Source organism: Mycteria americana, chromosome 8 (genome assembly GCF_035582795.1).
Source record: "Mycteria americana isolate JAX WOST 10 ecotype Jacksonville Zoo and Gardens chromosome 8, USCA_MyAme_1.0, whole genome shotgun sequence".
Lineage (NCBI taxonomy): Eukaryota > Metazoa > Chordata > Aves > Ciconiiformes > Ciconiidae > Mycteria > Mycteria americana.
Genome location: NC_134372.1, coordinates 2,287,904 through 2,305,445, shown reverse-complemented (window position 1 = coordinate 2,305,445; position 17,542 = coordinate 2,287,904). Strand labels below are relative to the sequence as shown.

General features: G+C 47.0%; 2 protein-coding genes across 11 annotated transcripts; one reads left to right on the top strand and one right to left on the bottom strand.

Annotated features, from left to right (window-relative positions):
- The first annotated feature begins 20 nt into the window (after positions 1 to 20).
- On the top strand, positions 21 to 8,209 carry RNF14 (ring finger protein 14). Of its 3 annotated transcripts, none has more exons than XM_075509955.1 (9): positions 21 to 245; positions 980 to 1,184; positions 1,710 to 1,872; positions 2,399 to 2,550; positions 2,902 to 3,429; positions 3,858 to 4,086; positions 4,752 to 4,924; positions 5,512 to 5,642; positions 6,851 to 8,209. In XM_075509955.1, the coding sequence occupies exons 3-9, from the start codon at positions 1,719 to 1,721 to the stop codon at positions 6,906 to 6,908; spliced, it is 1,425 nt and encodes a 474-aa protein (XP_075366070.1). In that variant the 5' UTR covers positions 21 to 245; positions 980 to 1,184; positions 1,710 to 1,718; the 3' UTR covers positions 6,909 to 8,209. The 3 variants fall into 3 exon arrangements, with proteins under 3 accessions (XP_075366070.1, XP_075366072.1, XP_075366071.1); XM_075509957.1 differs by having other exon boundaries at positions 1,691 to 1,872; XM_075509956.1 differs by having other exon boundaries at positions 21 to 252.
- Positions 8,210 to 8,475: 266 nt separating this feature from the next.
- Positions 8,476 to 15,286, bottom strand: GNPDA1 (glucosamine-6-phosphate deaminase 1). 8 transcript variants are annotated; one of them, XM_075509964.1, is made up of 7 exons: positions 15,119 to 15,286; positions 14,897 to 15,038; positions 14,697 to 14,798; positions 13,333 to 13,515; positions 12,501 to 12,685; positions 11,649 to 11,823; positions 8,476 to 11,372 (listed from the first exon to the last, which is right to left on the bottom strand). In XM_075509964.1, exons 2-7 carry the CDS (start codon positions 15,018 to 15,020, stop codon positions 11,275 to 11,277), a joined length of 867 nt encoding a protein of 288 aa, XP_075366079.1. In that variant the 5' UTR covers positions 15,021 to 15,038; positions 15,119 to 15,286; the 3' UTR covers positions 8,476 to 11,274. The 8 variants fall into 8 exon arrangements, with proteins under 8 accessions (XP_075366079.1, XP_075366076.1, XP_075366077.1 ...); XM_075509961.1 differs by having other exon boundaries at positions 15,123 to 15,286; XM_075509962.1 differs by having other exon boundaries at positions 15,127 to 15,286.
- Positions 15,287 to 17,542: the final 2,256 nt, after the last annotated feature.

Below are 17,542 nucleotides of genomic sequence, written 5' to 3'. Positions count from 1 at the left end.
CTGCGGCGGCGCGGGGCGGCCTCTGCCTTCGGAGCGCGGCGGGGCAGGGGCGGGCCGGCGCCTCCGCCTGCGCCCGGCAGCCGTTCGCTGCTCTCTCCTCCCCGCCTTTCCTCAGCCGCGGCGCCGGCCGTGCCGGGCCGTGCCGTGCCGTGCTGTGCCGTGAGGGGCTGGGCTGGGCCCGGCCGTGTCCCGCCTCGCCGCCCTCGGGCCCGCACGCCTGCGGCCGCGGCAGCCCCGTGGCTGAGGTAACCGGTGAGGCGGGGCGGGCCGCGCCGGGCAGCGGGGTGGCGGGCCGGGCCGGGCCGCGGGAGCAGGCCGTACTGTGCCGCAGGGACGTGGGGTGGTGGCCGGCAGCGCTGAGGCGTGTGGGCTGCGGAGCGCCCGGCGCGGCCCAGGTCTCCCTCCGCCTCGCACGGCCTCGCCCCGGCGGGCCCGGGAGCCCCGGGCGGGGTGGCGGGCTGGGGTGCTGGGCTGGTGCCGCTGCTGTCCCCGTCGCCTGGTGCGTTAGGCGGGTGTGGCAGCGCGAAAAGATGGCAATGGTCGCAACTGAAACAACAGTTGTGCAGCTGCTCCTGCGGGGGGGATTGACCGGAAAATTTGCCTTTTTCTTTAGTTCTTTCCACTGCTCCCCGTACCTTGGTTATGTTTTTCCTTCCCCGTGCTGCTTGTTTGGAAGGGCTGCCTCTTCTCTGCTATTCAGCAGCGAATAATCTGCCCGGGGGGCGTGGGGGGAGCAGCAGGGTGGGATTTCTGTTGACTTCAGCGGGGCCCTTACCGGGCTCCCGAGCTAGTCCGGGTGACGGTTGGAATTGCAGTGATTGCAGCGTATCCGTATAAACGAGTTACTGCTATTAGAGCTGTAAAAAAGATTATTTGGAATTACTGAGTGTGCCTGCTCAAAGGAAACGTTTGTTAGCATTGATAATGAAAACGCTGAGGGGACTTTAAACCCTCTGCGCGTTTGTTTGTTTGGCTACAGGCAGCTCAGAAGTACCGGTGCCATCACCGTATGCACTTTGACGACAAAAGTTGACATCTTCCATGCCTTACGTGAAAAAAAGCTTATGACCTCCAGTTCTCCCAGAGGAATGATCAGGGGCTCTGCTCTGGCCTTGCGAACGTGGCTGTCCTTGGTCAGTAAGCAGTACTGCCAGCTTTGCCACCGTGCAGCTGTGAATAAAAAGGTAATCCCTTGCATATAGCTTTATTTCCCCAAATCTAGAACTGAAATGGTACAGGAGTGCATCTACAAGATGCTTGTGTAGGATGTGAAGCTTCTTATTGATATCTTCAATAACTTCAATCGTAAATGGGGCTTTTTGTTTGTTTTAGAACAGTGGACGAGAGATACTGCTACTAATTCCTTTTTCTTGTTTTTCAGTCTATTTTCCCTTTCAAACATTAACGAAATGTCCCTCTGTCACTTGCCGTCAGGGTATTTCGCTATTTTTCCCCCTTACAGCTGTCTTTAGCCACTAACACTTTGCTTTTTGACTTTTCAATGCTCTGTTAAGGTGCTTTTTTATTTTATGAGGCTACCAATATTTTTTCAACCTGTAAAAAAGCTTAATTATATTTTACATTGTTGTATATCAGTTACTTGGGTTTCTAAATCTTACTATAGTAGTATAAAATAGCTACGCCGAGTTAATAATTTGAATGGGATGCGTTAACACAGCTGATCTTGTAGAGTGGTGTTAACTCCACAGAAAATTTAAATGTCTTCAGAAGACAAAGAAGCTCAGGAGGATGAGCTGCTGGCTTTGGCTAGCATTTACGATGAAGAGGAGTTTAAGAGAGCCGAGTCTGCCCAAGGAGGAGAAACAAGAATTTGCCTGGAGTTGCCCCAAAACTTCAAAATTTTTGTGAGTGGTGAGTTGAGAAGTTTTGTGTTATCCCGAAATTGGTTTTTACCAAGCTAATTTTCTGGGACATGCTTAGATGGTCACTGCTGTTAGCGACCTATGGGAACGCTGACCAGAGGAGGCCATGACTGACCCTCTGCTGTGCTGGTGGTGGTGTTGGGGTTTGTATCTGAGGGGGTGATTTCATCCTCCTACATATAACCTCTTTAATGAATTTTAAAATTAGAGATGAGTAATAGTATGTCTTTGGAATAGTTAAGTTCATTTACTGTTCTGTTTCCTTGAGGATACATCTTTCCCGGTTCTTGGTTTGTGCAGGATCTGATATTTCACAGTACTGGTGTTTACTGATTTAACCATATACGTACAACCCCATGAAATTTTACTGCACTGAGAAGTTTTGTTATTTAGGGTTGAATAAATAATTTTAAACCCAGAAATTTATCAAATGAACAGAGATATCTGTCATAAACAGTTACAGTTCATTAGTTTTCTTGTTATTTTTCAAGCTGTCTCAATTCTCTTTGATTCAGGCAATTCCACAGAAAGCCTCCAGAGCAACGGGTTCGAATACACCGTTTGCTTTCTGCCTCCCCTTGTGCTGAATTTTGAACTCCCACCAGACTACCCATCAACCTCCCCACCGGTGTTTACCCTCAGTGGGAAATGGCTCTCCCACGCCCAGGTTTGCAAAATAGTTTTAACATTTTAACAGAGCTTTTGTGATCGTGAGTAAGTTCAGAACTAACAGTGCTCTGGGGACGTTAATGTAGTAGATGAAACTAAAGTTAAGACATAAACGATTGCATTGCTCTTTCAGTTGGCTCTTTTTTTGTTTCCTACTTGTTTTTATTTGGTCACTGTTCTGAGGAGTGAAAGCTTGCATCTGTGAGCGTTATTTTTATGTGTGTTTTATGTATATATAAAACCTCCAGAATCTGAAATCTAAGTATGCACTAAGGGGGACCATGGGAGAGGAAAACAGTAACGAGTTGTCAGAACTTACTGAAATCTGGAATTGTTTTTTCTTTTCTAGCTCAGTGCTCTTTGCAAACACTTAGACAACGTATGGGAAGAGAATCGAGGCTGTGTGGTCTTATTTGCCTGGATGCAGTTTCTGAAGGAAGAAACACTGAGTTACCTGAATATTTCCTCCCCATATGAGCTAAAAATGTGCCATCAAGGGAATGGGCAGAGTAGGACACCTTTGGTCCCTCTCGACGCTGAGAAGGATTGTGGTGGTGCAGCAGGCTCTGCAGCAGCTGAAGACGAAATCATTGATGCAAGAGCTGTGCAGGATGTGGAATCGTTGTCGAGTCTGATTAGGGAAATCTTGGACTTTGATCAGGCCCAGAGGAGGAAGTGCTTTAACAGCAAGATGTACTTGTGCAATATCTGCTTCTGTGAGAAGCTGGGCAGTGAATGTATGTACTTCACCGAGTGCAGCCACGTATACTGCAAAGCATGCCTGAAGGACTACTTTGAAATACAGATCAGGGACGGGCAGGTCCACTGTCTCAACTGTCCGGAACCGAAGTGTTCTTCTGTTGCTACTCCTGGCCAGGTAATAGAAGTGTGCAGGCAGTGATGGCAGAGTTCTGCTAACTTACCAATAATTATAGAAGACAAGGTCTGGCTTTTCATGGTGAGCATTGTGAATGTGCCTGGGGATGTTTTTTTTTCATGCTCTGAGCCACACAGAGGCATCGGAGTTAAAACTGGATCACGTGGCACGTATTGTGCCCACTCTGTTAGTACTGGCATTGGTCAGAGGCCTGAATTAATGTCCCACTGTGTTTGACACTGCATGCTTTTCATTTGATGTAATTATTATTAAAATAGCATTTCTAGGAGTATTTTCATGACCTGTTGGAGAATATAAAGTGGATTCATCCTAGCTGTAGGTACTTTTTCATTGACTTACTGTTTTTTGCTGAAGCTAGCAGGCTCAGAATTTCAGATGCACGTAATCTTTCTTTGATCTTTGTTTAGGTTAAAGAGTTGGTTGGAGAGCAGTTGTTTGCACGTTATGACCGCCTGCTTCTGCAGTCTAGCTTGGACCTGATGGCGGATGTAGTGTATTGCCCTCGCCCGGGCTGTCAGACACCAGTCATGCAAGAACCAGGTTGCACCATGGGCATATGTTCCTGTTGCAACTATGCTTTTTGTACTCTCTGTAAAATGACTTACCATGGGGTCTCTCCATGTAAAGTTACTGCGGGTGAGTCATCGTATTTCAGAAATGGATCGAGAAACAATTAAGTCTTGTGTGAAAAAGACTGAAGGTCAGAAATTAAGCAAGGAAACTCATCACCACGTCAGCTTTCTGAAAGATTAGCCAGATTCATTTGGAGTAGGTCTGTTGCTGGCAATTAAAAGTTATTCCTCTGATGACACTCCACAGCTCAGGAGGTCCCTAAACTGCTGATTGCCAAATGCTGAGAGGCCATAGCAGGGGAAGAATAATTTTGTGTGTGCCTTTTTTTACCCTTTTCTGTGAATCCACTACTTTCTGTTGTCAGAGTTGATATCGGAATCAGGTGGATGCTTCTCTGCCTGTTTGGCCTCAAAATACTGTGACAAAGTTTCATTAAATGTATGTTCAGAAAAAATATTTCAATTTTTCAGTTTATTTGACATTGTAGACTTGTTCTAATTCCATCGACTGGTCTCTTTTGTAATGAAACAATGTAAAACCATTCAGTTTTGAGGTAGAGGGGTTTTAATATTCTCATCTTTTTCTTACGTATTCTAATGTTTTACTTTTTAATTAACGATGTTAGTTTCCTTTGAGAATACTTTATGCTGTTATTAGCTGGACTTCTTTATATAATATATCACAAAAGCTGTTTTGTTTGGGTTTCTTTGTTTCGTTTTATTCCCCAGAGAAATTAATGGATTTGCGAAATGAATATTTAGAAGCAGATGAGGCAACTAAAAGATTTTTGGAACAACGCTATGGCAAACGAGTGATTCAGAAAGCCCTTGAGGAGATGGAGAGTAAAGAATGGCTAGAAAAGAACTCAAAGTCTTGTCCTTGCTGTGGTACTCATATAGAGGTAAGCATGAAGGGGCAAGGCTGAAGAATCATAGTAACTCGAAACAGAAATGAACATAAATTCAGTCAGTTCTGTATTTAGGCTGGAACAGAGCTTTGTTTGTAGCCTCCAAGTTCACCAGGGAAGGTGAATTTCTAGGAAATGGTAAGAGAACTTTCCATTTCTGTCTGTGTTAGACAGAAAAGGAGGTGATGTTTCTGGAACTCAGCGACTTGAGTAAATACAGCAACTGGTATTGTTCAGACTCCAGAACTAAAAAGATCCAGGCTGACTGTGGATCCGTATGAATCCCTTTGTTTTCCATGTGTTTCACGGCTACTGCTGTTTCAGACTACCGCCAGGAAATACAACAAGCTTCAGAAAAATATTAATTTCCAGTATCATTAGTATTATAGCCAATTTACAATTCTGTGATTCTAGCTCCTGGTTCTTTTGAACAGTGAAAAAATATCAGTGGTATGATAGAGTCAGGGTAAAACGTATTCATTAGTTGATGAATTTTTGAGGACTGTTATCATGTAGAGACAGGCCTGAAGACTGACGTGGTAAGATTTTGTTATTGCCATTTCTTGTTTTCTTCCCCTTAGAAACTAGATGGTTGTAACAAAATGACATGTACTGGCTGCATGCGGTATTTCTGCTGGCTTTGTATGGGTTCTCTGTCAAGGGTGAACCCATACAGGCACTTCAATGATCCATCTTCCCCATGCTTTAATAGGTATGTATTTACATGTATTGCTTCTAGTGCCGAACCACTTACTTTTCAACTTTTTCTTATAGTCTCTCCCGGATTATTCTTACCTTGAAATTTGTAGCTATACAGTTTAAGGCACAGTTTCTTCTCTCAAGTATTTACACTTACAAGCACCCGACAGTAACAATAAAAAATTCAGGAGTGATTAGGGGATATGGTTTTGCTTTTTAAGAACTTTCGTTTTAAAATTCTGGAGAAGTCTTCTGGGCCTATTCCTGATGCTTGACTTGCTGCCTCTGACTGAGAGACAGCCTGTGGTGAAATGTTTCCTTGCAGATGCTCAGGTATATGATAGCGCAACACAAGGTTTTGGGTAAAAAAGCTGCAAACTTGGCTTACATCATCACTATTAGGGATCTATCAAGAGACAAAGGATGCCGCTGCCATCTGGACAAATGAAAGGGCAGGCAGGTCAGAGAGGTGTAATAATGGCAGCCTCTAAGCTTGTGTGTATTCCATTGGGTCATGTGCCCATCGCTGTGATACAGAGAGCCTGGATACAAAAGTCAAAATACCGAGAGTTTACTCAATCCTCCACCGTCTGTTCTGCTGTAATAGATGTGACTGACAGGATTTTTTTTTTCTTGTTCTTAGCCCTTCTTTTTCAGCATCCCCTCTTCTCCCAAAAGTAATTTTTTCACTTCCTACCCTGTTTTCCTTTCTATTTTTCTTCTGGTGTTCTTTTTAGTTTAGCTTAAGCTCTACATATCTTGACTAAGCTCATCTGTTTTATAAAAAACCCATTTTCTACCCTTTTGTTCCCCCTCCCCCTGCTTATATGGTGTAGTTGTTTGCCCAGCTCTGTATTGTCCGATTAGATTGTAAGCCATTCAGAACAGGCAGGCTTGGCTGCTGATTATGTACTGCCTAAAGATCAGCTAGGAATGGCAGCATGCTAGGTAACTTAATACGGTTTAGATTACTAATGTTTTCAGGGATTTCTTGAGACATCATGTTTGGAAGGTGCTGTACAGCCTTCTGGTATCATGTGCTGTAGAAGTGCGGAGTAGCTTATTTTAATTGACTTTGATGATTGCAGTATGAGTGTTTATGATACGGACAAAAATTGTGAAACTTGCTGCTTTTGTATTTTTGGTCACATTTAGATTGATGTTCTTTTTGTACGTTTGACTTTTTTTACATCCTGATGTAAATTATTGGCTGTCTTGCAGATTGTTTCAAGCCATGCACATTGATGGTGAGTTCTGGGAAGCTGAAGATGAAGACTAGTAGCTTTCTCTAGCAACAAAAGCTGAACAAACCAGAGACAGATGCTTTCCATTTTTGTGTCAAGTTTGTTTGCTGTTCACTTCTGTTACGTGATAGAAGAATGATAACTACCTTGCGCTGCAGGATACTCACACTTCAGAGGCTGTTGCCAAAACCAAAGGAGACCATTTTACCCATCCTGTAGTCAGGATCACCACTGAAGGCCCTAATAATCATATCGATTGTTAAAGACAAATACGACCAGTCAGAAGTTGGAAAATTACTGGAAAAATACATACTAAGAGGTGCCCCTTTTTCACAAGCAAACAAACAAAACCGAAGCCCCAAATCATAGACATATTTGGGGGTTTCCTTTAGGGAGACTGACCTTTCGAGGATCTTGGCTCGTATCCATCGTGGGGTTTAGGGCAGTTTTATGATAGCTGTAGTGCTCTTTCTGGAGCTGTTTAGCGATGCTGCTTGGACAGGGAAAGTTTTCTGATACAATACAGAAAATTTCTTCTGTATTCAGCAACAGAGCCTGTTGCTGCTATAGCATTTCCTGACCTGTTTCTCTGAAAAGAAGCTCATTGCTCTGTCACTGATGTTTTCTAACGATGTTGAAGTTGATTATCCCTAACCCCCTCCTTGCTGGCAGTAATGCCTGGGTCTTTGCATTACTGAATGCTTTGGGAGAAAATGACCAACAACCATTTCCAGAAATCTGCATCGGTTTAATGACTCATCTCAGTGTTGCTGTTGTATTCACTCACGTTGTCTCTCCTTGTTTTGACAGTGATGAGTGCTAAGGCAATGAACTAAGTACGTGGCCAGCGAGAGGGTGAAAAGTATCAGTCAGATATTGAAACACATTTTTATGGATACATAGTTGAGATTAACTTGAATTCTTCAAGATACTGAAAATTACCTTGTCTTCTCAGATGATGAAGTAATTTATTTTTTACTAACTCTTCATATAAGAAATTTGATTAGTTGATAGTTTTGCTTCTGGACTAGATCCCTTATTTCCACTGGTCTTGCACTTCAGATTATTTCAAAAACCAAATTGTTTCCCCTAAAAGCTCAGTAAGTAGTTTTGTGAGCATGAAAGTAATTACTGGAGGGAACCACTAATTTTTTAGAATCTTTTCCACTTGCAGAATGGTCTAAAAATTTATTTTGAAATTAAAACTGCATGTGCTGTGTTCAAAACAAATAGCAGGGTCTGGATGGGTAGCTCAGGAGCTGGAAGGCTCTTCAGAAACTTAAGGAGGACACCTCTCACTCAGTTTTGACTGATAGTAAATAAATTTATACTTGGATATCTGGCCAAAATGAGTGCTGATTTAGTTCCTTTCGCAGAGGATGAAAGTCTGTACTATTAGAACTGGCAGTGATTAAAATATGAGATGGTAAGAGCGGATCTCATCTTGGTTTAGGCTATCGGCTAGTGTGTAGGGGAAGTTTACGTTGTGTATGGTTTAAATTGTATTTCCTGCACCTTTCACATGCACTAAATTCACTTTAATATGGTAAACATAGTTGTCTCCCTGTTTGTCTTCATTATGGCACGTACATGGCAGCACAGGTCAGCGTGGGGGACAGAGCTCTGTTCTGCGTCTGGGCGGTGGTCACCTCCAGTGCTTGTGTGCCACGGGGCCGAGGCGCTCACTTGCGTGGTCGTCTGTGGAATGACAGAGACCAGGCCTGGGCTCGCGCAAAGCTCTCAAGTGAAGTTGGCACAGGATGTGTTCTGCTGATAGACAGAACTGCTGATAAACTTTGGAGGTTCATGTACGCAAAGTGCCCTCACGCCCAAAGAACCCTCTTTTTTCCTGGGAGATGCAAGCCCCTAACTGATAGGTGGTGGCTATCATGACACTACTCTGGGAACACTGCATTGCACGGAGCCAGCTTTTAGGTCCAATCCCCACAGTAGTTTCCACTCTGGCCACAATTTTTAACTCTACAGGCCAAGTCCAAAAGCTGCCGGCTTTCGGAGGGGGCTTTCTTCCCACTAAGCTGCGTATGTGGGCAGATGGGGAACGTTTGTAACAAGCAGCATGTGCTTAAAACGCTGTTTTCCTGCCTGGATGGAGGAGATGGTGTTGGATCTCTTACACCTGCAGGAGGCTGGGCATGTCCCTTCTGCCATGACAGAGGTGGGCTGAGAGCAGGGCCTGGATGCCAGAGGGTACGTTGGGATGAAAAGCTGTGGCTGGGGATGTCTGCCAGAGCTACCACAGCCCAAGTGCTATGGTGAGGTATTTGAAGATGTTGCAATGAACCACCTCTGCTTTCAAGAACTTTGTGTGGAGAGAGGAGGAAGAGTGATGTAGTCACCACTCTGTCTATGAACTCTGGGCGCTCGGGGGCCCCTGGGCTGGAGGTCCCGTATTCTGCAGAGGAGGACAGACCCTCTGAGGAGAGGGCAGGGAGGTGACTGCACTTGTAGGACAATCAGCTGGTGTTGCAAAGGTGGGACAGGTAAAACCAGAACCTGTCTTCACCCGCAGAGAGCAAGGCAGGCAACTCTGGTAACGTGGCACAGAGTTTCTTCCTCAGGGTATACTTTTCCTTCTTGCAGACCTCCTCACTTTCTCCATTTCTGTGCATGCACAGAATGAGTGTTAGATTATTTGCAGACATTTTGTGGTAAAAGGTAGAGAGCTGTGACCTCTTTTCTCCTTTAAAGATCCCCCCCTTTTTTAATGAAACGGCTGCTGCCTGGCAGGACAGAACCCTAGCAGGTGTTTGGTGGAGACTTGCCAGCAAACCCTGGACGGGGCAGGGAGCTCCTGAAGGAGGGAGCAGCAGTAGCTATTTTTACCAAACTGTTTTCAATACAGCTTTGGTTCTAGGCAATAGAGAAATCTTGTGCAAAATAACGCGTCTTTCTCACACTTTGAAGGTTGTGTTGTTGCTGTTCAAAGATGGTGTTATGAGTCCCGTTCAGCCACGTAAACTGTTCTGTGTTTCACTAGCGCAGTGAGACTGAGCAGCAGATATAGTCAATGTGACCATTTAGAAAAAATTAAGACATGTACTGTAGAAAGTTACATTACAGATCAACAGCTTACAAAATTTCTGCATAAAGAAAATAAATGCTCCCCAGTTTGTCTTGCCCCTCACTTGATAGCATTTGATAGGAAACCCAGGAATCGTTTCAGAATTGGTGGGGTCTTGCCAGTACAGGCTGTTGTCCGCCTGTGTGGACAACTGTAATTAAACACAGGCCGAGGCCAGAGGGAACAGAGTGTTTCCTTTGAGAGCTATTTGGCATTTCCTTGTTGCAATGTAAAGCACGGGAAGGAGGGAGAGAGAACTTAACTGCTTCAGGCTCTGCAGTGACACAGTAACAGCGCTGAGCAGCACAGAGAGAAGTCATTTGTGCTTAATCTGAACAAATCTATCCTTCTGTAGCACATCATAAAGCACCAGGGCATAGAAAATTATACCCTGAAACAGAACATGTAAGGCTTCTTGAGTGACAACAAATAAAAATCATATAGATGCATAAACTAACCATTAACTGCATTAATGGTACTGCATTACTAATACAGCACTGATTAATGCTGTCTGTAGCCTCCCTTTTGCTGAGATGGTCTCACCAAGTCCAACATCTGGCTCAAAGCAGGGTTCAGCCAGGCCTTTATCCAGTCAGGTCTTGAAAACCTCTTAAGGACAGAGACTGCACAGCCTCTCTGGGGAACCTGCCCCACTGCCTGACTGTCCTCCTGGGTCGGTTTTTTCCCCTGTATCCAGACTGAGCATCTTGTCTCAACTCAGGCCCCGTTGTCTCTTCTCATTGTCCCCCTGCACACAGCCCAGGAGAGCCTGGCTTCATCTTCTTGATGACCTCCTTGTGGCCGTGAAACACGCTGCTATGAGGTCACGCTGAAGCTTTCCCTTCTCCACGCTGAACAAGCTCAGTTCCCATTTTAAATGTCTGTAATGTAGGAGTGTATTGTGGCAGGGCAGTGACACAAAAAGGTACCCCTCGTCGTTGCAAGGAATACATCCCAAAGTGATTACCCAGTTGGTTTCTGCAACATTGTACTTTCACGTGTCTTCACATTTAAGTTTTGGGGCCTTCAGTCCACATGAATACAGTCGCTTCATAGATTAAACAACTCATTCTCCATTGACTTTACCTTCAGAGAATAAGCTAGTGGCGGAAGTTTGTGGAACACAGTATACTGGATCCCATCCTCATTTGGTTAATTAAGGCAGGTGTTGCATCTGTCTTTTTAATGGAGAGAAGCAAGCACATAATCATTTTGCTAATTTAAGAACAAATATGAATGAGTTTCTGCAGCAATTCCCTTTCTTCACAGCTGGTTTTCAACAGAAAAGCTGGTTCAGCGTTACTCTGAACAGCCAGAGATTAATCGCTGTATGGCTTCTTAGACTGGCTTCTTTCTGCTCCCATCTCCTTCATGCTGTATAAGGGTTCCACAAGCTTGTTGTGAACCAGCATTAAACCTAATGTAGCAAGTAAAAAGATGGCAAATAAAGCAAAATTCTCATTGATTGGATGCTAATGAAATTAAGCATTACTAGAGTTCTTGCTCCTTTGCTCCCATGCCCACACAGTTAAGCATTACCTTTACACTTTTATTATGGCTGTGCATCTCAGCTGTTACATTTAAGGAATGTACTCCTTTGGGAGTTGATTATGCAGAAACATACAATGCAAAGCACGGCTTTTGCCACTTAAAAACTAAGTACAACAGCTGCTTGGTCTGGTCAAACACTCACCTTTAAAGTATTTCACTGTCTTAACTTTGAGTTCCAGCGTGGCATCCTCATCACACACAAACACAGTGTTGGGGTGTTGCTGGAAAGCAGATACTGTCCACATGTGGTTGACACCTTCCTCAATGGCTTTGTACAAAGCAAAGGCTTTGTGGGCTCCTGTGATAAGAATCATCACCTGGACTCCGAGATACAGAGGATGGAAGTTAGGGTCTAGGAAACGCGTTCAGAGAGAGTACACCCACACCCTGCTGAACTGAGAGCGCGCTGCCCCGGTCCCTAACAGGGGGATATCTCTGTCATCCTCCGCAGAGGCACTTCCCACTATCACAATTCTGTTTGCTCTGGCTGTGTTGTATTTGTCAATTAAATCATAGCCTGCTGGGTCATTTTAATGATTTGGATCCTTTGAGCTCCCCTGTTAGGCACCTATACGCCGAGACTTAACAAGTATAAAGCAAGGTGTAGACTCATGAAAAGCAATACAGGTTTCATGATCTGCTGGTGTAACATCAGGTCAAGCAACGATTCTTGCAGTCATTTCCCCAGGTGAGATTCTTAACCAAAGACATCCTCCCAAACCTTTCTCGCTCCCTGTGGATCACAACTGTACCGCAGGGTTACACAAACCTAAGTGTTAGTAGAGCAAAAATGGAAGACAGAGCAAGAGCCCTTCCATAATGTTGCAGGATGCAAGAGAACAGGAGGATCAGGTGTTCAGCTGTCTGTGGCAGGAAAAGCATAAGCTGGCCTACGCCAGCAGGGTGCAATGCTGCTCCAAGACTGATAGTCTTCAGCTACTCCAGGAAGCCCTGCTCAGGAGCTACCGTATGAAGTCACTGCTTTTCTCCTAACCTCTCTGGCATCCATGACAGTGCCTACTCCAACCGTCAAAGCCATTGTGGGGACTTTGGAGAGGTCACCATCAAAGAACCTGGCGTTAGCCAAGATAGTGTCCATAGCCAAGGTCTTCACTCGCGTCCTGGATACCAAACTTGATCCAGGCTCATTGAAGGCAATGTGACCGTCTGGGCCAATACCTGTGACAGAGACAGTTTGAGAAGTAGGTCAGTGGCTGTAATGCCTGTTGTAGGAAGCAGAGCTGGCAGCACTCCTATCAGAAGGACATTCAATGCGTCGGGAATAGATACAGATCTGAGAAAAACACTTGCAGTTTTTCTCCTCAAGCTCAAATTTGTTTCTGGTAGGAATGATAGCAAAAGCCCCCTCTGAAGCCAACAGAGACTCTTCCTTAATTGTCCTGGGACAACAAGACAACAAGTAGATGGCAGAATCTTAAGGCAAACTGATGGGAAAAGCTCGCGTTGAGCTCCTCTTGGCTCAGAGGACTCCGACTACTCCTAGCAGTTTCCTGTTAGCACTGGCAACTGTACTACATTTTGTATTCGGTACAATTCTAGCCCTGCCTGTTTCTCCTGCTAATCGTTTCCTGAACAGTTCACTTACTGGATTGAAATACTTAAAACTGGGGGAGCAGTACATTGGAAGACAAGGCTGCCAGCACACGAGCGCCCAAGGCGATGGTGTACGGGTTGGCTTTCACTGCAAATCCACTGAACTGCACTGAAAATGAACTCTCCTGATAATGAATGAGATAGCTGGTGGAGGAAAGGCAGCAGTTCCTGCCAGTGTTGAGAGACGCCTCCCTAGTCCTTCAGGTTTTTACCTCCAACAAAGAGTTCAATTCCTCCAGCTGCTTTGATTTTATCCTCAAATGCGTCACACTCTGCTTGTAGATCAGGTGCGTTTCCATCCAAAATGTGAACATTTTCTGCTGAGATGTCAATATGCTTAAAGAAGTTATTCCACATGAAGGAATGGTAACTTTCCGGGTGGTCCCTTGGGAGACCTGGTAACAGAACATGCACGGACTAAGACCAACTGAAAGAGTATCACATATAACATAAACCACCTATACGCCCTTGCAGTGGCTTTGGTAATAGAGCACTGCTTTCTCTGTCTGTCATTTATGACTCCCTCAACTTTCTTAGGTTGTTTTTATTTCCCTATATAGCAAAATTGAATCAATCACAATAGCTCCTGTAAGACACATGCTCATACTAACATGCAATGGGTGTTCCAGAAAAGCAGGCACGCAATGTGCCTCATCTGTTACTACCTTTTCAGCATTCCTACCAGTTTGTATTAGCAAGAATGACTAAAAAACTGGGCAGAAGCCTGGGAAATAACTTACTGCATAATTTTTGTCCCCTTGAATGCTATAAACCCACACTGGACTGCCTATTCCCTAATGCTGCTTAATTAGGATTGTTCACAGAAAAACTTCTTGGGCCAGGGTAAAATTAGCAATAGCAAACATTTAGCCTGTATGTTTTTCACCTTTGGAGCTTTAGGCTTGCCCACTAATCTCTCTGTACTCTTTCTTCTGAAGAGGCTATTTCATCACAGCTTCATGAACGAAACAGTCCCCTGCTATCTTATCAGGAGTGCACATCGGTTACAGAAGGGCACTCGGACAGGTAAACACATCGGTCTTTATAAGAGACCTGGAGCTAATAATCCCAGAGCAAAGGTGGTAGTTAATATTGCACGCTATCTCAGATTGCAATGATAAGAGGGATCCTTATCTGATCAGTACCCAAGTTTAGGTAAAATACAGCAGTGTCTAGTGTATGTAATACCAGGCAACGCCGGATACTCTAATATTTCTTACACAGGTTTTCAAGTTGTCCCTGTTAACTCCCTTGGCTAATGCAGATTTTATCCTTCCTACCTTAAACCTTTTGCAGGTGTGATTTTCTGTGCCCACCATGCGCTAACAAGAGTGGTTGGACTTTTACAGTTGGACTTTTACAGTTGGACTCGATGACCTTAAAGGTCTTTTCCAGCCTATACGATTCTGTGATTCTGTCACTGTCTGCGGTCCGAGTGCTGGGAGCACATCAGCCCCTTCAGCAGGCTGGCGGCCCTGCCTCAGTAACCGGACACTTGCACTATACAGGCAGAGATATACAATATACAGCAAAATAGGTAACGAAAGCCAAATTCTTCTTGCGTGCGGGCACTCACCCACGTACTCGTCCATGTTGAAGGTTTTCACGTACTTGAAGGAGAGGTCCCCGTTCCGGCAGTACTCCACCAGCTTCCTGTAGCAGCCCAGCGGCGTGCTGCCTGCGGGGAAGCCGCCGCCTCAGCCCCGGGGAAGGGCCCCCGGCCCCGGCCCCGGCCCCGGCCCCGCTCCCGGCCCCGACCCCGACCCCGGCACCCACCTGTGGGCAGCCCCAGCGTGAAGAAGCGCCCGGGGCCGGGCCCGAAGTGGACGATGCGGTTGCGGATGTACTTGGCGGCCCACTCGCTGGCCTGCGCGTACGTCTCCAGGATGACGAGCTTCATGGCGGGGCCGGGCGCCGCCTGGCAGGGCGGGAGCCGAGCTGACGAGCACTGCTACGCCGCCATCTTGCCGCCGCCGCCCCGCTCACCCACTCGCTCACCCACCCACCCACCTACCTGCCTGCCGCCGTCGCCGCGCTCCCGCTGCCGCCGCCCGGAATCCCCTCACGGGCGGGGCCGAGGCAGCAGCACCGCCCGGGCCGCCCTCCGCGCCCGCCCCGCCGGTGGGCGGTGAGCGCCGGGCCCGGCCCCTCCCGGCGGCCGCTGGCCGGAGGAGCCCCGTGGGGGGCTCCCAGCGCGGCCCGGGGCTGTGCAGCCCCGCGGGACGGGAGGAGGGGTCCCCGCCGTGCCCGGCCCCCGCGGTCGGGGAGCCGGGGGGATCGTAGGGTCAGAATTTAGGGTTAGAATTCAAAGGAGCGGTTAAATACACCCAGTAACGAAGTGCTTGGGCTGCTAGCGATCTGCAAATGGATCAAAGTTATGAACGCTGGAAATGTGCTTTATGTCTGGACAAAGCTTTTGGGAACCAGCGTTTTCCCCAGATAAAGTTGCGTTAAAAAGGCAATTAGATCTTTAAATGTCCTTATGCCTTCTTGCGTCTCCTGGGGTGTCCCCGTCACTGCAGGGATCTGCCCGACTCGGCCCTCCAGCTGCTCCGGGTGCCTCGCAGCCACCCACGATCCCTAAAGCGAAGCCACGAGCCGTGTCCCGGGCAGGAACGAGCATCTCGCGCACTTGAACCATTTTGTCGGGAGCTGCTTTGGGGCACATCGGGCTCGTTCTGGGGCTTTGGCTGCAGCGGCAGAGCCCCTCTCCAGTGAACAGACCGTGACCTGTGGATGTTTGGGCTGCTCCTGACAGCAGTGGCATCACAAAAAGACCTTTCTGCTCTGCTCTTGCTCCGGCTGCCTTCAAACTGTGATGGAAATGGGCCCAACCTCCCCTTGCAAAGTCTTGGTTTGTTGTTGAGATGCGAAGCTCTTACTTCAAAATTAGACAGCTTTTCACTTTCATTAGAAGAAAGAATAATACACAAATTGCTTTGCTAGGATTCAGCCCGTGCAGTTCCTTCTTATTTTAATAATTTAAATGACCTGGCTAGGCTGAGCGCTCCTGATAATTGTCTCATCGTGGATGCTGAGAAGTCCTGGCTTGGTTTGCATTTGGATGGGGAATGATGGGTGTGACGGGCCATAGCCAGGCGGCTGTGGTTGGACACGGGAAGAGTTTTAGGCCACAGAGACAAAATAAATTGAAAGCGCCATGTGTTTCCATCAGCAGTGCTTAGCCAGCAGGCAGGAAAGTATTTCGGTGGCTGTAGTGCTGGGTGAAGAGCTGACAGCAGCGGCATCCTCTGCTCTCCTGCAGTGCTGGGCAGCCTGGGCTTTGGCTCTGCGTGAAACAGCTTTTCCACTTTTTCCATCGGGGTTGCATTGGTGTGTTAGACCCATCGGTCCCGTGGACACTGGCAGGAATTACAGCGCCTGTGGGTTCATAGGCACAGGACAGAGACGCTGACTAAACGGGGGGCTGTGCCTCCATGGGGACGGAGGGGCAGCGGGGACCTGGCTGAGGTCTGCACGCTTCCCATCCCAGGGCTGCTTCGGTCCGTTCGCCAGGTACTGCCGGCACGAGGGGAATCTGGTGAGCGTACCTCCTGACCTGCACGCCAACCGGGGAGTTGCGGTGAAGAACACATCACCGTTATTGCAGCACACCTGCAGCTTCTGGTGTGCAAAGCCAAAACTGCTGCAGGGCTCGGTAGGGAGAGTGCACCAGCACCTCGATTCTGCAGATAACCCACATCGGATCGCTCAGCGTTACCACGGAAACGTGGCGAGCGCTCGGAGATTTCTGAAAAGCAAATACTGGAGGCACAGACCGAGTAGGAACTGATTGCAAGAGACGCCGTGGACTTCCCACAGCGGTGAGCTGTAGGGCAACAACCCTGTCCCCCCCTGGGGTGACTTGCGGGTTGTCGGGTTTGTCTGCCATCAGAGCGGCCTGTGGACAGCCATCCCGCATCCCCTGCCGCCTGCCTTGCCTTCGTTACTGCGCTTTGCCCCCTCGGAGGTATGGAGAGCTGCTGCATTTGAGGATCAGCCTTACAGCATCCTACCACGCTGCTCACACAGCCCCAATGGCAGGATGGATTTGGTTTAAATTCAGTGGGTCTCTCGATTGCAAAGGGGCTGGCTCTCATTTTAATCTCCTGTGCAAGTGGCTTTGGCAGATACGATGCACAAAGACGTAGGAGGCAGCCGGCAGCTCCCAGTAAAAGCAAAACATGTTTTGATGAGAGGAAAAAACTGCAACGGTGCAAGAGAGCCAGGCATGTGCATCTGCCGCCACAGCTGCCCTGTTCTGCCCACATCCCGTGTATCTGCATACTTTACGCAGTCTTACGTTACTTAGGAATTGCTCCAGGGCTGGGTTATGTGTGTGACTAGCATGCAGGGTATTTTTAGGTATGATAATTTATGCATGTTATTGTTTCTGCGTTTACAGCTAGCTGTTCAAATGTT